The sequence below is a fragment of the Oncorhynchus keta genome, chromosome 4 (assembly GCF_023373465.1).
Source record: "Oncorhynchus keta strain PuntledgeMale-10-30-2019 chromosome 4, Oket_V2, whole genome shotgun sequence".
Lineage (NCBI taxonomy): Eukaryota > Metazoa > Chordata > Actinopteri > Salmoniformes > Salmonidae > Oncorhynchus > Oncorhynchus keta.
The window spans coordinates 31,038,366-31,059,103 of record NC_068424.1 but is presented as its reverse complement, the minus strand read 5'-3'; the positions used below and the strand labels follow the sequence as shown (position 1 = coordinate 31,059,103).

The following is a 20,738-nucleotide window of genomic DNA, read 5'->3' as shown; positions in this document are numbered from 1 at the left end:
TCACCTCTCACAGTTCTGGGCGACTTTAACCTCCCCACGTCTACCTTTGACTCATTCCTCTCTGCCTCCTTCTTTCCACTCCTTTCCTCTTTTGACCTCACCCTCTCACCTTCCCCCTACTCACAAGGCAGGCAATACGCCGACCTCATCTTTACTAGATGCTGTTCTTCCACTAACCTCATTGCAACTCCTCCAAGTCTCCGACCACTACCTTGTATCCTTTTCCCTCTCGCTCTCATCCAACACTTCCCACACTGCCCCTACTCGGATGGTATCGCGCCGTCCCAACCTTCGCTCTCTCTCCCCCACTACTCTCTCCTCTTCCATCCTATCATCTCTTCCCTCTGCTCAAACCTTCTCCAACCTATCTCCTGATTCTGCCTCCTCAACCCTCCTCTCCTCCCTTTCTGCATCCTTTGACTCTCTATGTCCCCTATCTTCCAGGCCGGCTCGGTCCTCCCTCCCGCTCCGTGGCTCGACGACTCATTGCGAGCTCACAGAACAGGGCTCCGGGCAGCCGAGCGGAAATGGAGGAAAACTCGCCTCCCTGCGGACCTGGCATCCGTTCGCTCCCTCCTCTCTACATTTTCCTCCTCTGTCTCTGCTGCTAAAGCCACTTTCTACCACTCTAAATTCCAAGCATCTGCCTCTAACCCTAGGAAGCTCTTTGCCACCTTCTCCTCCCTCCTGAATCCTCCTCCCCCCCTCCTCCCTCTCTGCAGATGACTTCGTCAACCATTTTGAAAAGAAGGTCGACGACATCCGATCCTCGTTTGCTAAGTCAAACGACACCGCTGGTTCTGCTCACACTGCCCTACCCGGTGCTCTGACCTCTTTCTCCCCTCTCTCTCCAGATGAAATCTTGCGTCTTGTGACGGCCGGCCGCCCAACAACCTGCCCACGACCCTATCCCCTCCTCTCTTCTCCAGACTATTTCCGGAGACCTTCTCCCTTACCTCACCTCGCTCATCAACTCATCCCTGACCGCTGGCTACGTCCCTTCCGTCTTCAAGAGAGCGAGAGTTGCACCCCTTCTGAAAAAACCTACACTCGATCCCTCCGATGTCAACAACTACAGACCAGTATCCCTTCTTTCTTTTCTCTCCAAAACTCTTGAACGTGCCGTCCTTGGCCAGCTCTCCCGCTATCTCTCTCAGAATGACCTTCTTGATCCAAATCAGTCAGGTTTCAAGACTAGTCATTCAACTGAGACTGCTCTTCTCTGTATCACGGAGGCGCTCCGCACTGCTAAAGCTAACTCTCTCTCCTCTGCTCTCATCCTTCTAGACCTATCGGCTGCCTTCGATACTGTGAACCATCAGATCCTCCTCTCCACCCTCTTCGAGTTGGGCATCTCCGGCGCGGCCCACGCTTGGATTGCGTCCTACCTGACAGGTCGCTCCTACCAGGTGGCGTGGCGAGAATCTGTCTCCTCACCACGCGCTCTCACCACTGGTGTCCCCCAGGGCTCTGTTCTAGGCCCTCTCCTATTCTCGCTATACACCAAGTCACTTGGCTCTGTCATAACCTCACATGGTCTCTCCTATCATTGCTATGCAGATGACACACAATTAATCTTCTCCTTTCCTCCTTCTGATGACCAGGTGGTGAATCGCATCTCTGCATGTCTGGCAGACATATCAGTGTGGATGACGGATCACCACCTCAAGCTGAACCTCGGCAAGACGGAGCTGCTCTTCCTCCCGGGAAGGACTGCCCGTTCCATGATCTCGCCATCACGGTTGACAACTCCATTGTGTCCTCCTCCCAGAGCGCTAAGAACCTTGGCGTGATCCTGGACAACACCCTGTCGTTCTCAACTAACATCAAGGCGGTGGCCCGTTCCTGTAGGTTCATGCTCTACAACATCCGCAGAGTACGACCCTGCCTCACACAGGAAGCGGCGCAGGTCCTAATCCAGGCACTTGTCATCTCCCGTCTGGATTACTGCAACTCGCTGTTGGCTGGGCTCCCTGCCTGTGCCATTAAACCCCTACAACTCATCCAGAACGCCGCAGCCCGTCTGGTGTTCAACCTTCCCAAGTTCTCTCACGTCACCCCGCTCCTCCGCTCTCTCCACTGGCTTCCAGTTGAAGCTCGCATCCGCTACAAGACCATGGTGCTTGCCTACGGAGCTGTGAGGGGAACGGCACCTCAGTACCTCCAGGCTCTGATCAGGCCCTACACCCAAACAAGGGCACTGCGTTCATCCACCTCTGGCCTGCTCGCCTCCCTACCACTGAGGAAGTACAGTTCCCGCTCAGCCCAGTCAAAACTGTTCGCTGCTCTGGCTCCCCAATGGTGGAACACACTCCCTCACGACGCCAGGACAGCGGAGTCAATCACCACCTTCCGGAGACACCTGAAACCCCACCTCTTTAAGGAATACCTAGGATAGGATAAAGTAATCCTTCTCACCCCCCCCCCCTTAAAAGATTTAGATGCACTATTGTAAAGTGGCTGTTCCACTGGATGTCATAAGGTGAATGCACCAATTTGTAAGTCGCTCTGGATAAGAGCGTCTGCTAAATGACTTAAATGTAATGTTTACAGACAGATTTCACTTACAATTCACTGTATTACAATTCCAGTGGGTCAGAAGTTTACATACACTAAGTTGACTGTGCCTTTAAACAGCTTGGAAGATTCCAGAAAATTATGTCATGGCTTTAGAAGCTTCTGATAGGCTAACTGACATCATTTGAGTCAGTTGGAGGTGTAGCTGTGGATGTATTTCAAGGCCTACCTTCAAACTCAGTGCCTCTTTGCTTGACATCATGGGAAAATCCAAAGAAATCAGCCAAGACCTCAGAAAATAAATCGTAGACCTCCACAAGTCTGGTTCATCCTTGGGAGCAATTTCCAAATGCCTGAAGGTACCATCTGTACAAACAATAGTACGCAAGTATAAACACCCATGGGACCACGTAGTCATCATACCACTCAGGAAGTAGACGCGTTCTGTCTCCTAGAGATTAACGTACTTTGGTGCAAAAAGTGCAAATCAATCCCAGAACAACAGCAAAGGACATTGTGAAACACCTGAAGGTACCATGTTCATCTGTACAAACAATAGTATGCAAATATAAACACCAAGGGACCACGCAGCCGTAATACCACTCAGGAAGGAGACGCGTTCTGTCTCCTAGAGATGAACGTACTTTGGAGTGAAAATTCCAAATCAATCCAAGAACAACAGCAAAGTACCTTGTGAAGATGCTGGAGGAAACGGGTACAAAAGTATCTATATTCACAGTAAAATTACTCCAATATCGACATAACCTGAAAGGCCAGTCAGCAAGGAAGAAGCCACTGCTCCAAAACCTCCATAAAAAAAACAGACTACGGTTTCCAACTGCACATGGGGACAAAGATTGTACTTTTTTGGAGAAATGTCCTCTGGTCTGATGAAACAAAAATATAACTGTTTGGCCATAATGACCATCATTATGTTTGGAGGAAAAAGGTGAAGGCTTGCAAGCCTAAGAACACCATCCCAACCGTGACGCACGGGGGTGACAGCATCATGTTGTGGGGGTGCTTTGCTGCAGGAGGGATTGGTGCACTTCTCAAAATACATTTCGTCATGAGGCAGGAAAATGATGTGGATATATTGAAGCAACATCTCAAGACATCAGTTAAAGCTTGGTCGCAAATGGGCATTCCAAATGGACAATGACCCCAAGCATACTTCTAAAGTTGTGGAAAATGGCTTAAGGACAACAAATTCAAGGTATTGGAGTGGCCATCACAAAGCCCTTACCTCTATCCCATAGAAAATGTGTGGGCAGAACTGAAAAGCGTGTGTGAGCAAGGAGGCCTACAAACCTGACTCAGTTACACCAGCTCTATCAGGAATGGGACAAAATTCACCCAACTTATTGTGGGAAGCTTGTGGAAGGCAACCTGGGAATGTTTGACCCAAGTTAAACCATTTTTAAGGCAATGCTACCAAATACTAATTGAGTGTATGTAAACTTCTGACCCACTGGGTATGTGATGAAAGAAATAAAAGCTGAAATAAATCATTCTCTTTACTATTATTCTGACATTTCACATTCTTAAAATGAAGTGGTGATCTTAACTGACCCAAGACAGGGAATTTTTACTCTGATTAAATGTCAGGAATTGTGAAAAACTGAGTTTAAATGTATTTGGCTAAGGTGTGTGTAAACTTCTGACTACAACTGTGTGTATGTACAGTTGTAGTCAGAAGTTTACATACACCTTAGCAAAAAAACATTTAAAAGCTCTTCAATGAGTAGGTGTTCTAAAACTATTGTGTGTGTGTGTATCTATATACTAGTTGTGGCTCACCCTATATAACTACTTCTGTACATATACTACTCAACCTTATGTATTCTTCATATATACTACATATACTGTCCATTTACTGTCCATAATTGACCACTGTTCCATTATTAAAGTGACCAGTGTTTTATGTCTATGTACATAGGCAGCAGCCTCTAAGGCGCAGGGTTTAGTATATGTTTAGATAAATACATGTCTCTGGTTCCAATCTGCTGACTCTATATTAATTTTTTTTTTTTATGGTTAAACAAACTAAGAATAATTCCACTTCTCTTGGGAGCAGGCAGAATGCACTCCTTCTCATTAAGCAGATGGTTATTGGACCATAGTTGTAAACTTTACTAACAGCTCATATCTTGATCCACCAAACTAATCATTTGTAAAATAGCACCAATAGGGATAGTTATTTATGTTTACTCTTCCTTTGGCCTATGACAATGTGGTGGGGCTCAACTAAAATGTTATTCAATGTTGTATAAACAAGTGTTGAAAATGCCAGGGTCTCACATTTGCGTTGCATGGCTGCCATCATAAGCCTTCTTCTTCCATGCTGAATGTGCCTGTGGCTTGTCTGCATTGCTAAACCCCTTCTCTTGTTCCCTTTGAGTGTGTGTTCACTGAGAACTCCCATTAGGTTACTGCTGTGGCCCATTTTAACCAGTGAGTCATCATGGGTTCCATAGGGCTTTCTTGCTTTGGATCTCCAGTACTTAACCTTCTCCAAATGGCAACGGGGAACCAACTGTTCACTCTGACCCAAATGGGGATGTCATGAAAATTCTCCCCAAAGCATCTATAATTATCCATCCAGTCATTATTTTTCATATCTGGAGCATATGTGAAAATGTCAATTTACTGATATTTCAAAACATTTAGGGTACTATCAAAATATTGATGTGTTAAGCTACTGAGCTATAACGTGACGAAATCTGTCAATGTGCCCTTGAGCAAGGCACTTAACACTAATTTGCTCCAGTGCTGCCATACTACTATGGCTGACCTTGTGAAACAACACATTTCATGGCCTCTATCTGGTGTGTGACAATAAAACATATTTTTGTTATATAATCATTGTATTTGGTAGGCTATATGTTTTGTATATTGAGGAAATCAGAGTTATAGTCTAATACAAATGGTGTCACCAAAGCATTGTTATCTTACTCATGATAAGGCACAGTAAGATGCATTTATTTTCTCCGTATTTGGGCATATCTCAAGAATGTTTACGTAGCAAAGGAGTGTTTTGAGGAAACCCCATTAACTTCAATGGAGGGTATACCCAAGTAAAATTGAACTGATTTACAAGCATTACATCAAGTTATGTATAGTCAAAGCAAAGTACATTAACTAAATATTTAAAAAATATAATTGTTTTGTTATACTGTTTAAAAATAATTTAAATCAAATAAAAATGATTTAGAAATTCTAAATTCCTCCCCATTTTCTGAAGTTAGTTTGGTCTGTAGTTCCTGTGCGGAAACATTTAAGGAAGTTAGGGCGGTGGTTGTGAGAGGGCAGCACGGGCTAACTGACTATCCAGCTTTTCGGGAATCAGGTAGCTAGGTCTAATATTTGCTTATTTGAACGTAGAAGCGTTATTTCACTTGCTAATCCCACACTACTATTGAAGTGTCGGCAGTACAGCTTGAAATGTATACGCTACAATGGTTTTCATATGGAAGTATTTGTTTGTTGGATGATTTAGCTTTAGCTAGCGGAGTCAGTAGGCTAGCTAAATAAGCTAACAGTCGGCTTGTTAACTGCCAAGATCACAGTATTTCCTGAAGGGGGGCTTAAAAGAATGCGGTTCTAACTAGCAAGTTAAATTTTTTTAAAGTTGCATCAAGAGATCGCACGCTAGATACCTGTGTATTATAACGAGATGTGCCAAAACAAAATACATTATCCACCTAGCGAGCGTTCTGGCATTCGTAATGTTTTTATCGTATCCTCAATGTCGCTAACGTCATCTTTCTCGTAACTTTATCATAGACATTCCACATTTTGGTCAATTTAAATGTGTGCTGTATGTTCATTTATACGATACTGTTTGCGTTGATAGTAGCAACAGCTGGCAGCTAGATTAATCTATTTTTATAGGCCCCATTGTCCATTCATGACGTAGTATCGCTAACTAAAAGTTGTCTTTCACTCAATTCTTTCTCAAAGTATGGAATTTCAATTGGTGTTCGTAGATAGTTTATCGTACCGCTACTGGTATGTGGTTACTGTTAGCTAACACGTATCAGATTGAATTTAAGTCTGAATGCAGTCACCTAGTATTGCGCAACTTCAAATTAGATCACTAAACCGGTCTTATCCTGTGCTGTTGCTATAATAGTTAGTCAATGGTGTGGACCACTGGCTCCATCTATTACTAGCTAGGTAGGAGGCATATTATTGAAGCAGTGGCCCTCTCTCAGAATGAGGTTGTTGAACTTGCCAGAATTTTTTTTCTCTCTCACGTCACTAGTTTTTCCTATCTCGTGTTAAGAGAACTAGAACAGCCTTCAACAGCAGTATAACATTTCCATTTATAGTGTAGTGAGGACACCTCTCCAGGGATTATTTTCCAGTCTGAATTAGATTAGCCCATAACCAAGGGAAACTGGGCGTAACTGGTCAAATCTTATTTTGGGTAATTGCATGAGCCAGTAACTGCTGCTTTCAATGTTTTTCATAACCTAAGTATCATAAGATGTTGTCCAAGGAACTAAGCTTCATTGACATCCAAACACTATTTCTAAGTCTGCTTTGAAATGGTAAATGTAAAGTGATTTGGGATATTACAGATCTGTGGCTGCTGATTTCAGGAAGATGCTCTTTTGACGCTTACAGGTAAACGCACAACAGCCAAAATGTCGAGCAAAAGGGCAAAGGGAAAGACCACCAAGAAGCGCCCCCAGCGTGCTACTAGCAATGTGTTCGCTATGTTTGACCAGTCTCAGATCCAGGAGTTCAAGGAGGCCTTCAACATGATTGACCAGAACCGTGATGGGTTTGTCGACAAGGAGGATCTGCATGACATGCTAGCCTCACTGGGTGGGTATCTTAGCTTGTCCCTGAAACCCCCTTCTGCTGATCTGAAATCAGCCCGTTTTCTCTTGGACTTTGTTTAATTCACTCAATTTGAAGCAGAGGCACTGGATGATTTCCAGAGTGGTATACTATGACGCAAGCTAGATCTATTCAGGCTTTTATAAAGCTAGGCTGCTTCACATTCCAGGTCGGGCTTCATCCGTACTACGACTGGATATTGCTTGTCCGCCTGTCGGTAACTCTAACATGCTAGTTGAACGCCAAACTGTTGCTCTAAATTTTAAAAAGTTCTCAAATTCAGCAGGTTATGGTATGAAATGGGGTTTTAAAAATGCAGTCTTGTTGCGTTATGGCCATAAACCTATGATCCAGAGATGTTTTGAAACCTCTAACCCTGGCAATTTTACTGTTAAACTCGTGAGTACACTGGCTGCCAGTCTTGACTTGACTGGGAACTGCAGTCTGGTTGATTTCGGCTGTCAGTTTCCCTTTTGCAAAATGCTGTCGTGACGACATAGTTTGGAAAGCAAATACTCTAATATGATGGCTGTCTTATGACATTTGATGAAATATTCATTAGTCTTCCTTAAATGAATGATGATGACAGTCTTAATGAGCGGGAGGGTATCTGATGTCATTGGTCCTCCAACTTGTGACTCAGACACTTGATTCAGGAGAAATGGAGTTAGCTGTGAGTTAGCCTGCCCCGGAGCAGGTTAGTTGTGAAGGATTCATTGCCGTAGAAATATACCTGGCTGAAAGGTGAGCCACATTCGTTGTACCGGTTATCCAGAGCTGACCGAAATGACCTCGTAAACTCCAACCCGATTTGAAGTATGGTGCGCGGGTATCTCTTGAGTGTTTATTAGGCTGTTAAGCTCTCCCTTCAATGGTTATCTTGATCAAGTGTTTGACAGAGTAAGGCAGAACACCGAGTTACCTCTTTTTATTGGGGTTGGGTGTGTTTTCCAGCTAGTGTTAGTGTTTCAATAGAATACCAGTCATGCATTAGTAAAGAGCAGGCCGTTTCCCATCAAAATTCCCTACACCCTGTTCCCATTGTTTTATACACTTGAAACCATTTATGCCAATGTTGTAAAACGAGGTTACTGTGAACAGGGAGTTGCAGGCTGTTCTAATGTGGCACTTTGATTCTTTCTCAGGGAAGAACCCGTCTGATGAGTACCTGGAGGCTATGATGACTGAAGCTCCTGGGCCCATCAACTTCACCATGTTCCTCACCATGTTTGGTGAGAAGCTCAACGGCACGGACCCTGAGGACGTAATCAGAAATGCTTTTGCCTGCTTCGACGAAGAGGGTACAGGTAAGGTCTTTGGGGGAAAAGTTTAGGGAATTAGCCTAATGGGAATTATGTCATGTTGGTCTCTGTGGCTGTATAGATAATGCTGTTTTTAGATGCTGATAATGGATGCCAGTGTTGTGTAGAGAACAAAGTTCCTGAGTTGTTTGCTTTTCAAGATATCCCTAATCTCTGACTCAGCTGGATAGACTGGACTAGCTTTTGAGAGAGTAACATGGGCTGTTCCAATAACAGCTGGACCTGTGGGTTAAACCATAGCTCCTAGGGGTTTAGGCTGAAATAAATATGAAATGGGTCCATATGGGAAATTCATGCTTACACAAATACACAGTACACTTTATTTCCTTGACAGGATCGTTACCCCAACTTCCTTTCAAAATACCACCCTTGAGCGGGCTACATATTCCTTAAATGGATTGCTCAAATGTGTTCAGGTTGCTTTGTTTGCGCAGATCATTTCAGAAACAGCTGATGGGTTGGGTGTGACTCAACAAATACTTTACTCGTGCATACCCGCCTGGGGAAAGTACCATGGGCATTTTCGCATACCTTTCTGTCACCCTCTGTCCTCAGGTGTCATCCAGGAGGAATACCTCAGAGAGCTGCTGACCACCATGGGTGACCGCTTCACAGATGAGGAAGTGGACGAGCTCTTCAGGGAGGCACCCATTGACAAAAAGAGCAACTTCAACTATGTGGAGTTCACGCGCATCCTAAAACACGGAGCCAAGGATAAGGACGATTAAGACCACAACCATGACAGTCATATTATGGTTTCTCTCTGGCCCCTCTTCTCCTTTACACCCAGCTAGACCATCTTGCTGCATGTCTCTGCTCTATAAAACCCATGTTAAGCAAGGCGAAACCACTGCTATCAACCATACCTGGGTCATTCCACCAATTCAATGCCTTTTGAAAAGTCTAACTTGGTAAAAGGAAGCAATTTTCTGTCAAGGCCTCTTGTTCATCTTTTAAGTTTTCCATATGATAAATAAGCATTACTATAGTAACAGGGCTTATTATTTCCTCTTAAATAACATTTTCATTGGGAATGCAAGCTTGTGTGCAACAGGGAGTGGCAATTGAATGACAATTGTTTAAATCTGTCATAGGGTTGATGTGTTATGCCCCACCCGTTCAATGTTTCTTTAGAAAATAATATTTGAAGAATAATGGTTAAAATGAGCGTTCAGTTCACGTCACAGGGTTTACCTTAAATGGGGGACAAGTGTAAATTATTTACTAATCACATGAAATGAAAGATCTTCAAATTACTGTCAAAGCAACAAAATAAATGGTGCTTTACAATGATGGTGACATTTTGGTGTTAAGTGGGTTTTAAAAAAGTTGGTGTGCATGGTGGGACACGTCAAAATACTGACTCTTGGCACTTTAGCTAGTCTTCATATAAAAACTCAGATTTATTATTCTCCATGTGGTCTATATTAAAGGGCACTTTTAAAATGCACTATTGGTTCACAAATTCGACTCAAATTATCAAAGGGACGTGAAAGGCACTCTTGTGGAACGACCCAGCTGTGAGCTCCCATTTCAGCATTGCCAGATTTGAAATCTGTATTAAATGTGGCTAGCTGGTGATTAACGATCCAAACATGGTACTGGTCTGTGACATCAATGATGGCAACTGCAACTCGACGCAAGTGCCTCAAATGGCCTGGTCTAGCTGAATTTTTACATTTTATAATAAATATAAGCTTTATAAATAAAGTACTCAACTTGTATTCGCCATTCTTGACCCTGTTTAAATGATTTGACTGTTGAAATAAACATTACGTTGTCTGACTGTGGATTTGTCTAGTATGCTGATGGTTCCCTTGTTCTGCGGTCTTCCTGTGCAACCCTGAGGCTGTTATATCCCCACATTACTCATTCCAGCTAGTTTGTATGTCAAAGACTGAGCACCAGCTACTTTGACAGGATTTGTTTTAAATGCCTACATACTGTTCAAATCAATGGGGGGAAATATACAGTATCAATGCAAAAACTGCAATAAACCACGTTAATTCAGAGGAATCCGAGTAGTATGACCTCAACCTGATTTTTGCCTCTGAAAATGTAGGTCAAATCACGAGGGGTCCACTTTGAATGCGCAGTTTTTCAGTGTACTTATCCCCATCGATACTTTTAGTCAATCAAGGATATGCAGGATTTTCTGAATAATTTTTAATATCACCTACACACTCGGTACAGTATTAGTTTGGTAACATTTAACAAATGGTTTACATCGCGTTCTAGTGGCGTTGTAAAACATATACCCACCCTATTAGTTTACAACGGGGCCAATCACGAATGAGCACCTTCGTTACCGAACCACGCTTTACCGGTGGGTGGATTTTACTTTTTGTTTTGTCAGTACGTCCTGTTCCACGAAAGGTAATCTGTACCTAGTACTCTTCTTGCGAACTGTTTAGTTTAAAGTATCTTTCAATGCCTCCGTTGTAAGGACATTGTCACGTTTAATAGTTATCTATGTATTGCCCATAATATAACACGAACTTCCGCTTTGCAGCTAGCTAGCTAAATTGTTCACTAGAACGTATACAGCCTTCGTCAGATTTGACTTTTCGTAGCAGGTTAGGATAATTAACGTATTAGGTTAGGATAATTGTTAAGGTTATGAAAATGTTTGGGGTTATAGTTTGCTAAAATGCAATACAGTATAAACTTTTAACGTTCATTTGACAATCTGTATCCCTTCTAGCCATGACTGCTAGCTAACACAAGGGCAAAATGACATTTTGTGCTCTCCGGTGGTTTGCACTGCATTAGTTCGCAAAATGCTGACCTTTTGAATGGATTTTCTTAATGTATGGCTAGGTCGTGGTATGCGTAGTTCGCATATGCTGTGTGCAGTCGCTGGTTTGATAACCACCAGCAAGCCAAGGTTACTTTAATTTTTTTTCTTCTATCTTTTATTTAAGTCAGTTTAGAACAAATTCTTATTTTCAATGACGACCTGGGTTAACTGCCTTGTTCAGGGGCAGAACGACAGATGTTTACCTTGTCAGCTCTGGGATTGTCAGCTCTGGGATTCGATCTAGCAACCTTTCGGTTACTTGTCCAACGCTCTAACCACTACATCTAACCACTAACCACTACCTGCCGCCCCACAATTAGCAAGCTAACATACAAATGAATGGGACATTCCATGGAAACCATCTTGCGATCCATCTTACTATGGTGATTATTGTCAACTGAAACCGCCCATTAGGTCAACTTAGTTACCAGAACTTTGTAGGCTTAGCTAACCATCTGCTCCTATGCTCATACAGGTTTGAACTGCCTATTGAATCCTGGAACAGAGCCATGGCTTTAAAGGTGATCAAGAGGCTTCAACTTCTCAGGCAGACAGGGGCACACCTCTGTCCTCCAGGCGAGCTGAGTCGCACCAGACTCCTGAGTATTCCGATAGGGGAGCCCATGTGTGTGGCGTGTCTATGGACCTCAGCGGACCGTTGTATCCAGAGGCAGGGCTGTCGGAAACTCAGTCAGCCAGACTGTGGGAGGATGAGTTTGTCCACCATTACCAAGGACCCTTTCTACACCACTGGGTCAGTCAGCCTCCACAAAGACTCAGTCCCCAGGTTCCGTCTGAGTCAGCTGCACCGGCCCACTGATGCAGAGGAGAAGGCCTTCCATGACCGCCTGGTTAGCTGCTCTTCCTCCAGACAGGTGCTGAGACTCCTCCGCACGGTGGAGATTATGTCTGACACCATGGCAGCTGCAGCCCTGCACCGCGTGGCTGACATAGAGCAGGATGGCATCTCCCTGAAGGACCCCAAAGTGCTGGAAGAGGACACTCTCAGGGCCCTGTGCTGCCAGCTGGAGCGGGACTCTGGGCGTCTGACGGAGGCCGGGTTGGTTTCTGCCCTGCTGGCCTGCACACGCCTCTATGTGGATCCCTGGAGCACGCTTGTGGTTCGGCTGGTGTCAGAGAGCCAGGAGCGGCTGGACAGGGGCCAGATGAGCGTGGGCCAGCTGTGCACCCTGGGCCAGGCCCTGCTGGCCCTGGAGGGCCCTGGCTGTGGGATGCTGGAGCAGCTGATTGTGCAGTTACAGAGGCAGGGGCCTGGTCAGTGGAGCCTAGTAGAACTCACTGCAGTATACAGACTGCTGCAGGCTGGAGTAGGGGAGGAGGGTCGCTACCAGGACCTCCTAAACGCTATGCACACCTACACTGTGTCAGTCACCTCACGTATGGACCCCCCTGCTATCAGCAGCGTGCTTAGTGCTTTGGTGGTCCTGAACCAGACCCAGGCCATGCCCCTGGTTATTAGCCTCTGTAAGCAGGCGGTCAGGCACATACCCAACTTCAGAGACGAGGAGCTGGGTCTAGTGCTCGGGGCGCTCATGCACTTTGGCCACAGCGACCACTTCTTGGTGGAGGCCATGGAGAGGCATGTGCCCAAGATGACGTTCACGTCCCACCCAGAGACAGTGACCAAGGTGATGCAGTATTTTGGGCGTCGGAACATCCTGTCGCTGCCAGTGTTTGACGCGGTGGCAGAGAGCTTTGTGTACCGGGCAGACGAATACAGCACCAGCCAAGTGGCCAGGCAGATCATGCCGTTCGGGAAGCTGGGCTACCTGCCGCCCAACGCCGGAGAGGTGTTCCGGAAGGTGGAGGCCATTCTGCACGCACGCTTCTCTCACTTCCAGCCCCGGACACTCCTCAACCTGCTGCACTCCTGCATCCTGGTAGAACGGTTCCCTGTCAACTTTGTGTCCAAGGTCTTCAACCGCTACTTCCTCCAGCAACTACAAGGTAACGCAGCCTTAGTAAATTAGCCCACGCTTATTTTACTACTCTCCATACTTGTATCGGCACAGTTTATTTTGTTAATCAATTGCACGGCCTTTGATTAATACTTTTTAAATGAATTTGTGTTCCAGAGCAAGGCTCAGGGGTTGACCGGATTGTTCTGGCACAACTGACCCAACTCTACATGACTGTGAAGCTTGAATGCCCTTTCTATGAGGTAGGCTAACGAGTTAGTACAATTCAATGTTCATTCTAAGGATCACATGTCAACTTCAACTGCAGTGTTGACATCCTAGCACACAATTCACCCTTAACACCCTGTTTTAAACCCAGGGTCCGAGGCTCCTTCCTAAGTACCGTGTCAAGTCTTTCCTAACTCCTGGTCGGTCTCTGGAGACGCTGGTTGACGGACACCTCTACAACTATGTGAAAACTGGCCTGGTGGATCTACTAGGGGCCCGCACCTACTTCGCTTCCAGAGTCCTCACTCCATACTGCTACACGCTAGGTAACGTACAGACACAACACCGCTAACCTTTCATTCAAAGCTTCAGACATCCATATACTGAAAATGAAAGGTGCAAAGACAAATCCGGCCTCTGTCATTTCAGATGTGGAAATAAAGCTTGACGAGGAAGGATATGTATTGCCTGCCAGTCAAATCAATGATATCTACAAGAGGTATAAAACAATACATTTAAACCATGAAATTCATAAATGTAGCTGATAAAATTGTTGTACTATAGCGATTTTATTCACTCTTGTGTACTTACAGGATAGCAGTGTGCATCGACGGCCACAAGAGGTTCACTGTGAACACAAGACAGCTGCTAGGGAAAGAGGCCATCAAGCAGCGGCACCTGAGGCTTCTGGGATACGAAGTTGTTCAGGTCAGAAATTCACTCTGCAACCTTTGTTCTGTTTTCCATCTGCTGTAAATTCTGATTTCAGCCCCTCTGCTAATGTTCTGTCAAGAGCATATCTGTATTCACTCGGATCTTCTGTTTTTGCTCTGTGCTCCATTTGTTACTAATAGTCTTTTGTTTTTTCAGATTCCTTACTATGAATTTGAAAATCTTTGGAACAAGACTGAGGTTGTTGAATACCTTCACAAGAAGATCTTCCCACTCAGCTATAGGCTCAGTTGGTGATGACCGTCTCAAACAAGGGCTTTGTTGCTGTGGTTGTCATAAAACTATACAGTTTGGGCACTGTGTTTTTGTAAGGGTCTGTATCAGGGCTCTCCAAACCTGATCCTGGAGAGCTACCCTCCTGTAGGTTTTCACTTCAACCCCAGTTGTAACTTACCTGATTCAGCTTATTAACAAGCTAATTATTAGAATCAGTGAAAACCTAGAGGACAGTAGTTCTCTAGGAACAGGTTTGGAGAGCCCTTGTCTAAATGCTCCATTTTCCAACATTTGTACACAGAGAAAGCATATCATTCAACTACATGAATACTTTCAGAAATGTATTTATTGCATTTGAGCAATTGTAATTCTACACGCTACTAGTGTTCTATTGTATAATTAAATGTCTTATTTAGTCCTGTCTCCTTCCTTTGTTTAAAAAAATACATGCCTGATTTATAACTAATCCACCATTACCATCTTTTGAAATATATTATATTTATTGGTAGTTGGCAACACAGTGCTGCAGGAGAAGTTAGAACCAAATACCAAGAAACACCTTGGAGAAAAAAAAAACATTTGTTCATATGATCAAGAATTAATAGCATAGCTGATGCATCACCATGGATTCTCTTCAAAAGCTAAGGCGGGTTGAGTCTTGTTTACCACCACGTAATAATGCATCAGTCGAATATACACTGTAAAAAGGCTATGATACATAAAAAAAAAAAACAGTTGGGAGAATTGCCATTGGTTCATGCCTGCTGTCTATCCATTATGTGGCAGGGATCTGTGGTAGTCCAAATTCATCCACCAGAACTCCATCCTGGAAAACATATGCACAATAAATAAAATTTTATTAGGAAACATCTAAATGAGATTATAAAAGCGTCTTCAATGCAATTTCCTAAAAAAACAAACAACCCTTTGAACAAGGCAGCTGTACTGGTAACAGTAATGTTTGCCAGTGATCCACTACCAAACATGGTCAGAGAGATATGTACCCGGTTTGTTGCCCTGTCACTGGGTATTCCTTCTGGGATGGAGGGGGCAGTGCTGGCCTCATCCAGGTAGGAGCTGTCATCATCTAGCAGCAGCTCATCTCCAAGGGCATCCAGCTCTGGGAACACACACAGCCATTGATGTAAGGACTTTATTGACTGCTGTTGTATCATTGGGCTGGAGTGAACAAAACTTCTCTAGTGTGGTGAGAAATTATGCCATCTATTGATATATAGCAGTGTTTTAATATAGATCTAGTCTGTACTGGAACAAAACCAACTGTTGTAACATAATAGTGTTAGTGTATTGTCTTCCTTGTGGCTGTGTCATACTCTCACAGTACTGACCTGCTTCCAGGTCATCGTCATCGATCTCTGGCGTCCCGTAGCTTCTGCTCATCGCCTCCTGCACCTCGTTGGCGTCCTCCATCATATCCTCCAGCTGGTCCTGGAGATCCTGCATCAGGAACACAAAGAGCTCTTAACCCAAACGTCTGTCATTCTCATTAACCAATGGGCCATCCTCAGTGAAACCCCACATTCACTTAACCTGGGTGAACACAAACCAGATAACTTGAATATATTGAGTAGCCAAATAGAAGACAACCGGCTTACCTCAATCTGATCGATCTTCACATTCTTGTATGCCGCCTTCATCTCTTTGGCTCCAATTTTCATAGCATCCACCTATAATGCAATGTCAGACATGTTTACCCAGAGAACTATGACAGTAAATTGTAAGTGCTACAGTCATTACTGATCCATCTTACTGTTGTTTTTGTGTCTTTGAGAGTTTGTATTGTGTAGTTGGCCTGTTCCATGTTGAAGGACTGCTGTGTGAGGTTATCTCTCTGGCCCTCATACCTGAAAAACATCATAATTCAAATGATAACCTCTATTAATTAAGACGTTATGATGTGCTCATGTGACTATGGTTTACAGCTCACTATGTGGTTCATCATTGTGATACTGTGACGTTGGTCCTGACTGATTGGAGGCGTTTCAGGCATTGGCAGACTGCTTTCATAAGTGACTCACATTCTCTTCTGCTTCAGCACTCTCATTGCCTTCTGCTTGACCATGTTCTGATGAAAACATAACCAGGAAACATAATTTACACAACATCAAGCATAAATACTGGTATACTGTACATTTATAATGTTCCAAACAAGTGGAACTGTAGAGGGAGGATGCAGACTATTTTGATTAAAATAGGCTATATGTCCCAAATTATTGCACAACTTTTAGCTGAATATGATCCACTAGTGCTAGCGATCCTCAGGAACAACCACACAAACGTGACAGGAAAGAAAGGGCAACTAACGATGTAATGGAATGATGCAAAATGTAAGGAAACTGACACTACAGTTATAAATGTATGTGGGTATAACTGACGGTGGCTAATATTTAACACGATACAAATTGTAAACACTCAAATTAGTATGATATGTTACATACATTTTTCAAATTCATAAAATATTGTACTTTTTTCAAATTCGTAATATATATATGAATTGTAATTAGTAACATCTCGTACAAAACGGGTGATGAAAATCCACAAACTAATACATACCATACTAAATGTAACATATACTAAATGGCATTTATCGGATGTACGTACATAATAATACGAAATGCTCAGAGACCAGGTTGGTATAATAAACGACTGACTGGTAAACATATCTACTATCCCAGTCTGCTTCACTCAGTGCAGGCCTTCACGCTTACCTTTGAAGGACCGTCTCTCATCTTCTTCATCTGATCCTTGTACTTGACCAGTTCAACATCTAGTCTGGCAATCTTCTTGTCAACAGACTCCGCTCGTGAGTCAACCTTAAGAAGAGAGAAAGAGTAACGAGTTAGCCAGGCAGACTCTTTTCATAACACATAGGTGCTTTTAGCAACGCGGGTGTATTTGCATACAATAGCGTTGCTTTCAATTGTATTGGGTTGCACGAAAAAAACTCTGTGCGAAGCCAGAAGTTAAATACAATAACATTTCCAGTTACTGTGCCGGTGGGCAGGACGGTTGGTCATTACGACGGAGGGAATTTGAGTCAAAATATCTAAAGATAACAATAACCCAGGGTTTCCCAAACTCTGTCCTCGGGACCCCAAGGGGTGCACGTTTTGGTTTTTGCCTTAGCACTACACAGCCGATTCAAACAATCATCAAGCTTTGATCATTTCAATCAGCTGTTTAGTGTTAGTGTAAAAACCAAAACGTGCACCCCTTGGGGTCCCTAGAAACAGTTTGGGAAATGCTGCACTAACCTGTTGTAGACCCACTTCCTCTCCGCTTACCTCATGTCAAAATTTTAAAAAGTCCCCCAAAAGTTATTTGTTTTTTGTCCACATATGGCTTGTGCAGGACTTATTTTGACATGAGGTAAGCAGAGACCCACGTTTAGAAAGTCTTTAATAATACTATCCCTTAGATATTTTGTAAATCCCCCCCCCCATCATAATGAACGCACAGTAAGTTGAAATGGAATTATAAAGCAACGTTATTGTATGTTAATTACCCCCGTTGCCAGAAGCAGTGCATTCGGAAACTACTCAGACCCCTTGACTTTTTCCACATTTTGTTACATTACAGCCTTATTCTAAAATGGATTAAATGAAGAAAAAAAATCCTCAGCAATCTATACACACAATATCCCATAATGACGAAGTAAAAACATACACATTTTTTTACTTTTGCAAATAAATAAAACAGAAATATCTTATTTACATAGATATTCAGACCCTTTGCTATGAGACTCAAAATTGCACTCAGGTACATCCCGTTTCCATTGATCATCCTTGAGATGTTTCTACAACTTGATTCAAGTCCACCTGTGGTAAATTCAATTGATTGGACATGATTATGAAAGGCACACAACTGTCTATACAAAGGTCCCACAGTTGACAGGTCAGAGCAAAAACCAAGCTATGAGGTCGAAGGAATTGTCTGTTGAGACAGGATTGTGTCGAGGCACAGATCTGGGGAAGGGTATCAAAACCTTTCTGCAGCATTGAAGGTTCAAGAACACAGTGGTCGAAGTTTGGAACCACCAAGACTCTTCCTAGAGTTGGCCGCCCGACCAAACTGAGCAATCGGGAGAGAAGGGCCGTGGTCAGGGAGGTGACCGAGAACCCGATGGTCATTGACAGAACTCTAGAGTTCCTCAGTGGAGATGGAAGAAACTTCCAGAAGTACAACCATCTCTGCAGCACTCCACCAATCCGGCCTTTATGATAGATTGGCCAGACTGAAGCCACTCCTCAGTAAAAGGCATATGGTGGCCTGCTTGGAGTTTGCCAAAAGGCAATTAAAGAGAAACAAGATTCTCTGGTCTGATGAAACCAAGATTGAACTCTTTGGCCTGAATGCCAAGAGTCACGTCTGGAGGAAACCTGGCACCATCCCTACGGTGAAGCATGGTGGTGGCGGTATTATGCTGTGGGGATGTTATTCAGAGGCAGAGGGGACGATTTAATTCATTTTAGAATAAGGCTGTAACATAAAGTGTTAAAAGTCAAGGGGTCTGAATACATTCCGAATGCGCTGTACCTGAACTCTTTTGTTTGAGTCTGAAGTCATTGTAATAACATTTTGTGGTATCAGAAAGTTATTAAAATACATGTATGAGTTATTATAATAATCATACCTTCTATTTTGACCTTCAATGGCACTAGCTAAATAGCCTTGTTCAAACCTGTAAAACTGGTTGGTTGGAAAAACAACACCTTTCAGCCAGTGGTTCCCAACCTTGTTTCGGTGACTCTACCACCAAATGAATTTAGCGCTGCCCCGAGTACCACTGGAGTACCCCCTCATGTGCATTTGACCAAAAGGGCTTTGGTCTCATGAGTCTTCAGTACCCCTGGTTGGGAATCATTGTTTTAGCCTACAGTGGAAAACCAACATCACCTTACTGTACTTTTGTCAACTGGCCATCTAGATAATTAGGCAAGTTAGCGTAGTAACTACGACAATATTACAATGCTAATCAAACTAACTTACAACACCACGGTGAAAAGTACGTAGCTAAACAGTATTCTATAAGCTATAGGTATCAAATGGGCTGTCATGCAGGACAACTCTCCCATTATTTCTAGAACAATCAGATGTCAGCTAGCTAGCAAGCAAGCAAAGTTCTTTTGTTTGTTTGTCAAAGACACTGCTCTGATTAAGTTATTTCCATAGACTTACATTTCCTATACAGTCCGTTAGATTTGGTGGTGGTCCCTTCGGTTTTCCTCGACCAAAAATACGGTTCATTCTGAAATAAATAACAAATAACTCAAAACAACAAAGAATCTATCTCCCCGTCAAAAAAATAAGGCAAACCCGGAAGCAACATCGAACTGACGTCACATGATTTACTTCTACAAAAATCTTCCACCGCCCTAAAGCAGGAATGTGGTGCAAAATATTATTTTATTTAGTTACATTCTCAAGTCATGTCGTTTATTACAAACACTTAAAGACGAACATATAGTAATATAGATTTTTTTGGTGGTTTACTGAGAGGCAAGAGGTCAATCAAGAAATGTGCAATCTTTGTATTTATTTTTGCCATATCACCATCTGCTGGATGGTTGATTGAGTAGTACATGTGCAGCATAAAATAGACTAGGCCTGCTAAATATATTTGTTAGGAAATTTAACAGATTAAAATGTAAGGATAAAGAGATGAATAACAATAAAACATGTTGAAATTAACAAACAAAAAGTTGTTTTTAATTGAGAAAAGATAGCAATACAGTAGTTGTTATTCAGTATAGGCTACATCATGTTACCTGATGAAATTGCTGTACAATAGGATTTTGTTGCCATCTAATGCACATTCAAATATCATAATCAACACTGCAGAGCTCTCCCTGTCCTCTGCCGTGCTCTGATTGTAATTACTGCTGAAGATATCTGGTTATGTGCATGTACACCCTGGCCCATCTACTGTTGCTAGCCCCAACTCTGACTTTTGCTCTGATATCTGTTCCACTGATTTCTGCTCTCGTAAAAGCCTGGGTTTTCTGCACCTTAACACAAGAAGCTTATTACCTAAAATGGATCAATTGAAAGTGTGGGTTCACAGCTCGAATACAGACGTGTTGGTCATTACTGAGACGTGGTTAAGAAAGAGTGTTTTGAACACTGATGTTA

The 20,738-nt window shown here is 43.2% G+C and overlaps 3 protein-coding genes across 5 annotated transcripts; 2 read left to right on the top strand and 1 right to left on the bottom strand.

Annotated features, from left to right (window-relative positions):
* The first annotated feature begins 5,763 nt into the window (after positions 1-5,763).
* On the top strand, positions 5,764-10,480 carry LOC118373539 (myosin regulatory light polypeptide 9). Its single transcript, XM_035759695.2, has 4 exons — positions 5,764-5,866; positions 7,150-7,353; positions 8,514-8,675; positions 9,246-10,480. The coding sequence occupies exons 2-4, from the start codon at positions 7,170-7,172 to the stop codon at positions 9,416-9,418; spliced, it is 519 nt and encodes a 172-aa protein (XP_035615588.1). The 5' UTR covers positions 5,764-5,866; positions 7,150-7,169; the 3' UTR covers positions 9,419-10,480.
* Positions 10,481-10,852: 372 nt separating this feature from the next.
* Positions 10,853-15,000, top strand: fastkd3 (FAST kinase domains 3). 3 transcript variants are annotated; one of them, XM_035759674.2, is made up of 7 exons: positions 10,853-11,016; positions 11,966-13,458; positions 13,587-13,672; positions 13,789-13,963; positions 14,067-14,136; positions 14,231-14,345; positions 14,508-15,000. In XM_035759674.2, exons 2-7 carry the CDS (start codon positions 12,000-12,002, stop codon positions 14,604-14,606), a joined length of 2,004 nt encoding a protein of 667 aa, XP_035615567.1. In that variant the 5' UTR covers positions 10,853-11,016; positions 11,966-11,999; the 3' UTR covers positions 14,607-15,000. The 3 variants fall into 3 exon arrangements, with proteins under 3 accessions (XP_035615567.1, XP_035615560.1, XP_035615551.1); XM_035759667.2 differs by having other exon boundaries at positions 10,935-11,066; XM_035759658.2 differs by lacking the exon at positions 10,853-11,016 and adding an exon at positions 11,073-11,873.
* On the bottom strand, positions 14,914-19,953 carry LOC118373532 (charged multivesicular body protein 5). The gene is made up of 8 exons (XM_035759684.2): positions 19,785-19,953; positions 17,315-17,419; positions 16,625-16,671; positions 16,357-16,450; positions 16,202-16,273; positions 15,935-16,043; positions 15,590-15,705; positions 14,914-15,411 (listed from the first exon to the last, which is right to left on the bottom strand). The coding sequence occupies exons 1-8, from the start codon at positions 19,851-19,853 to the stop codon at positions 15,361-15,363; spliced, it is 663 nt and encodes a 220-aa protein (XP_035615577.1). The 5' UTR covers positions 19,854-19,953; the 3' UTR covers positions 14,914-15,360.
* Positions 19,954-20,738: the final 785 nt, after the last annotated feature.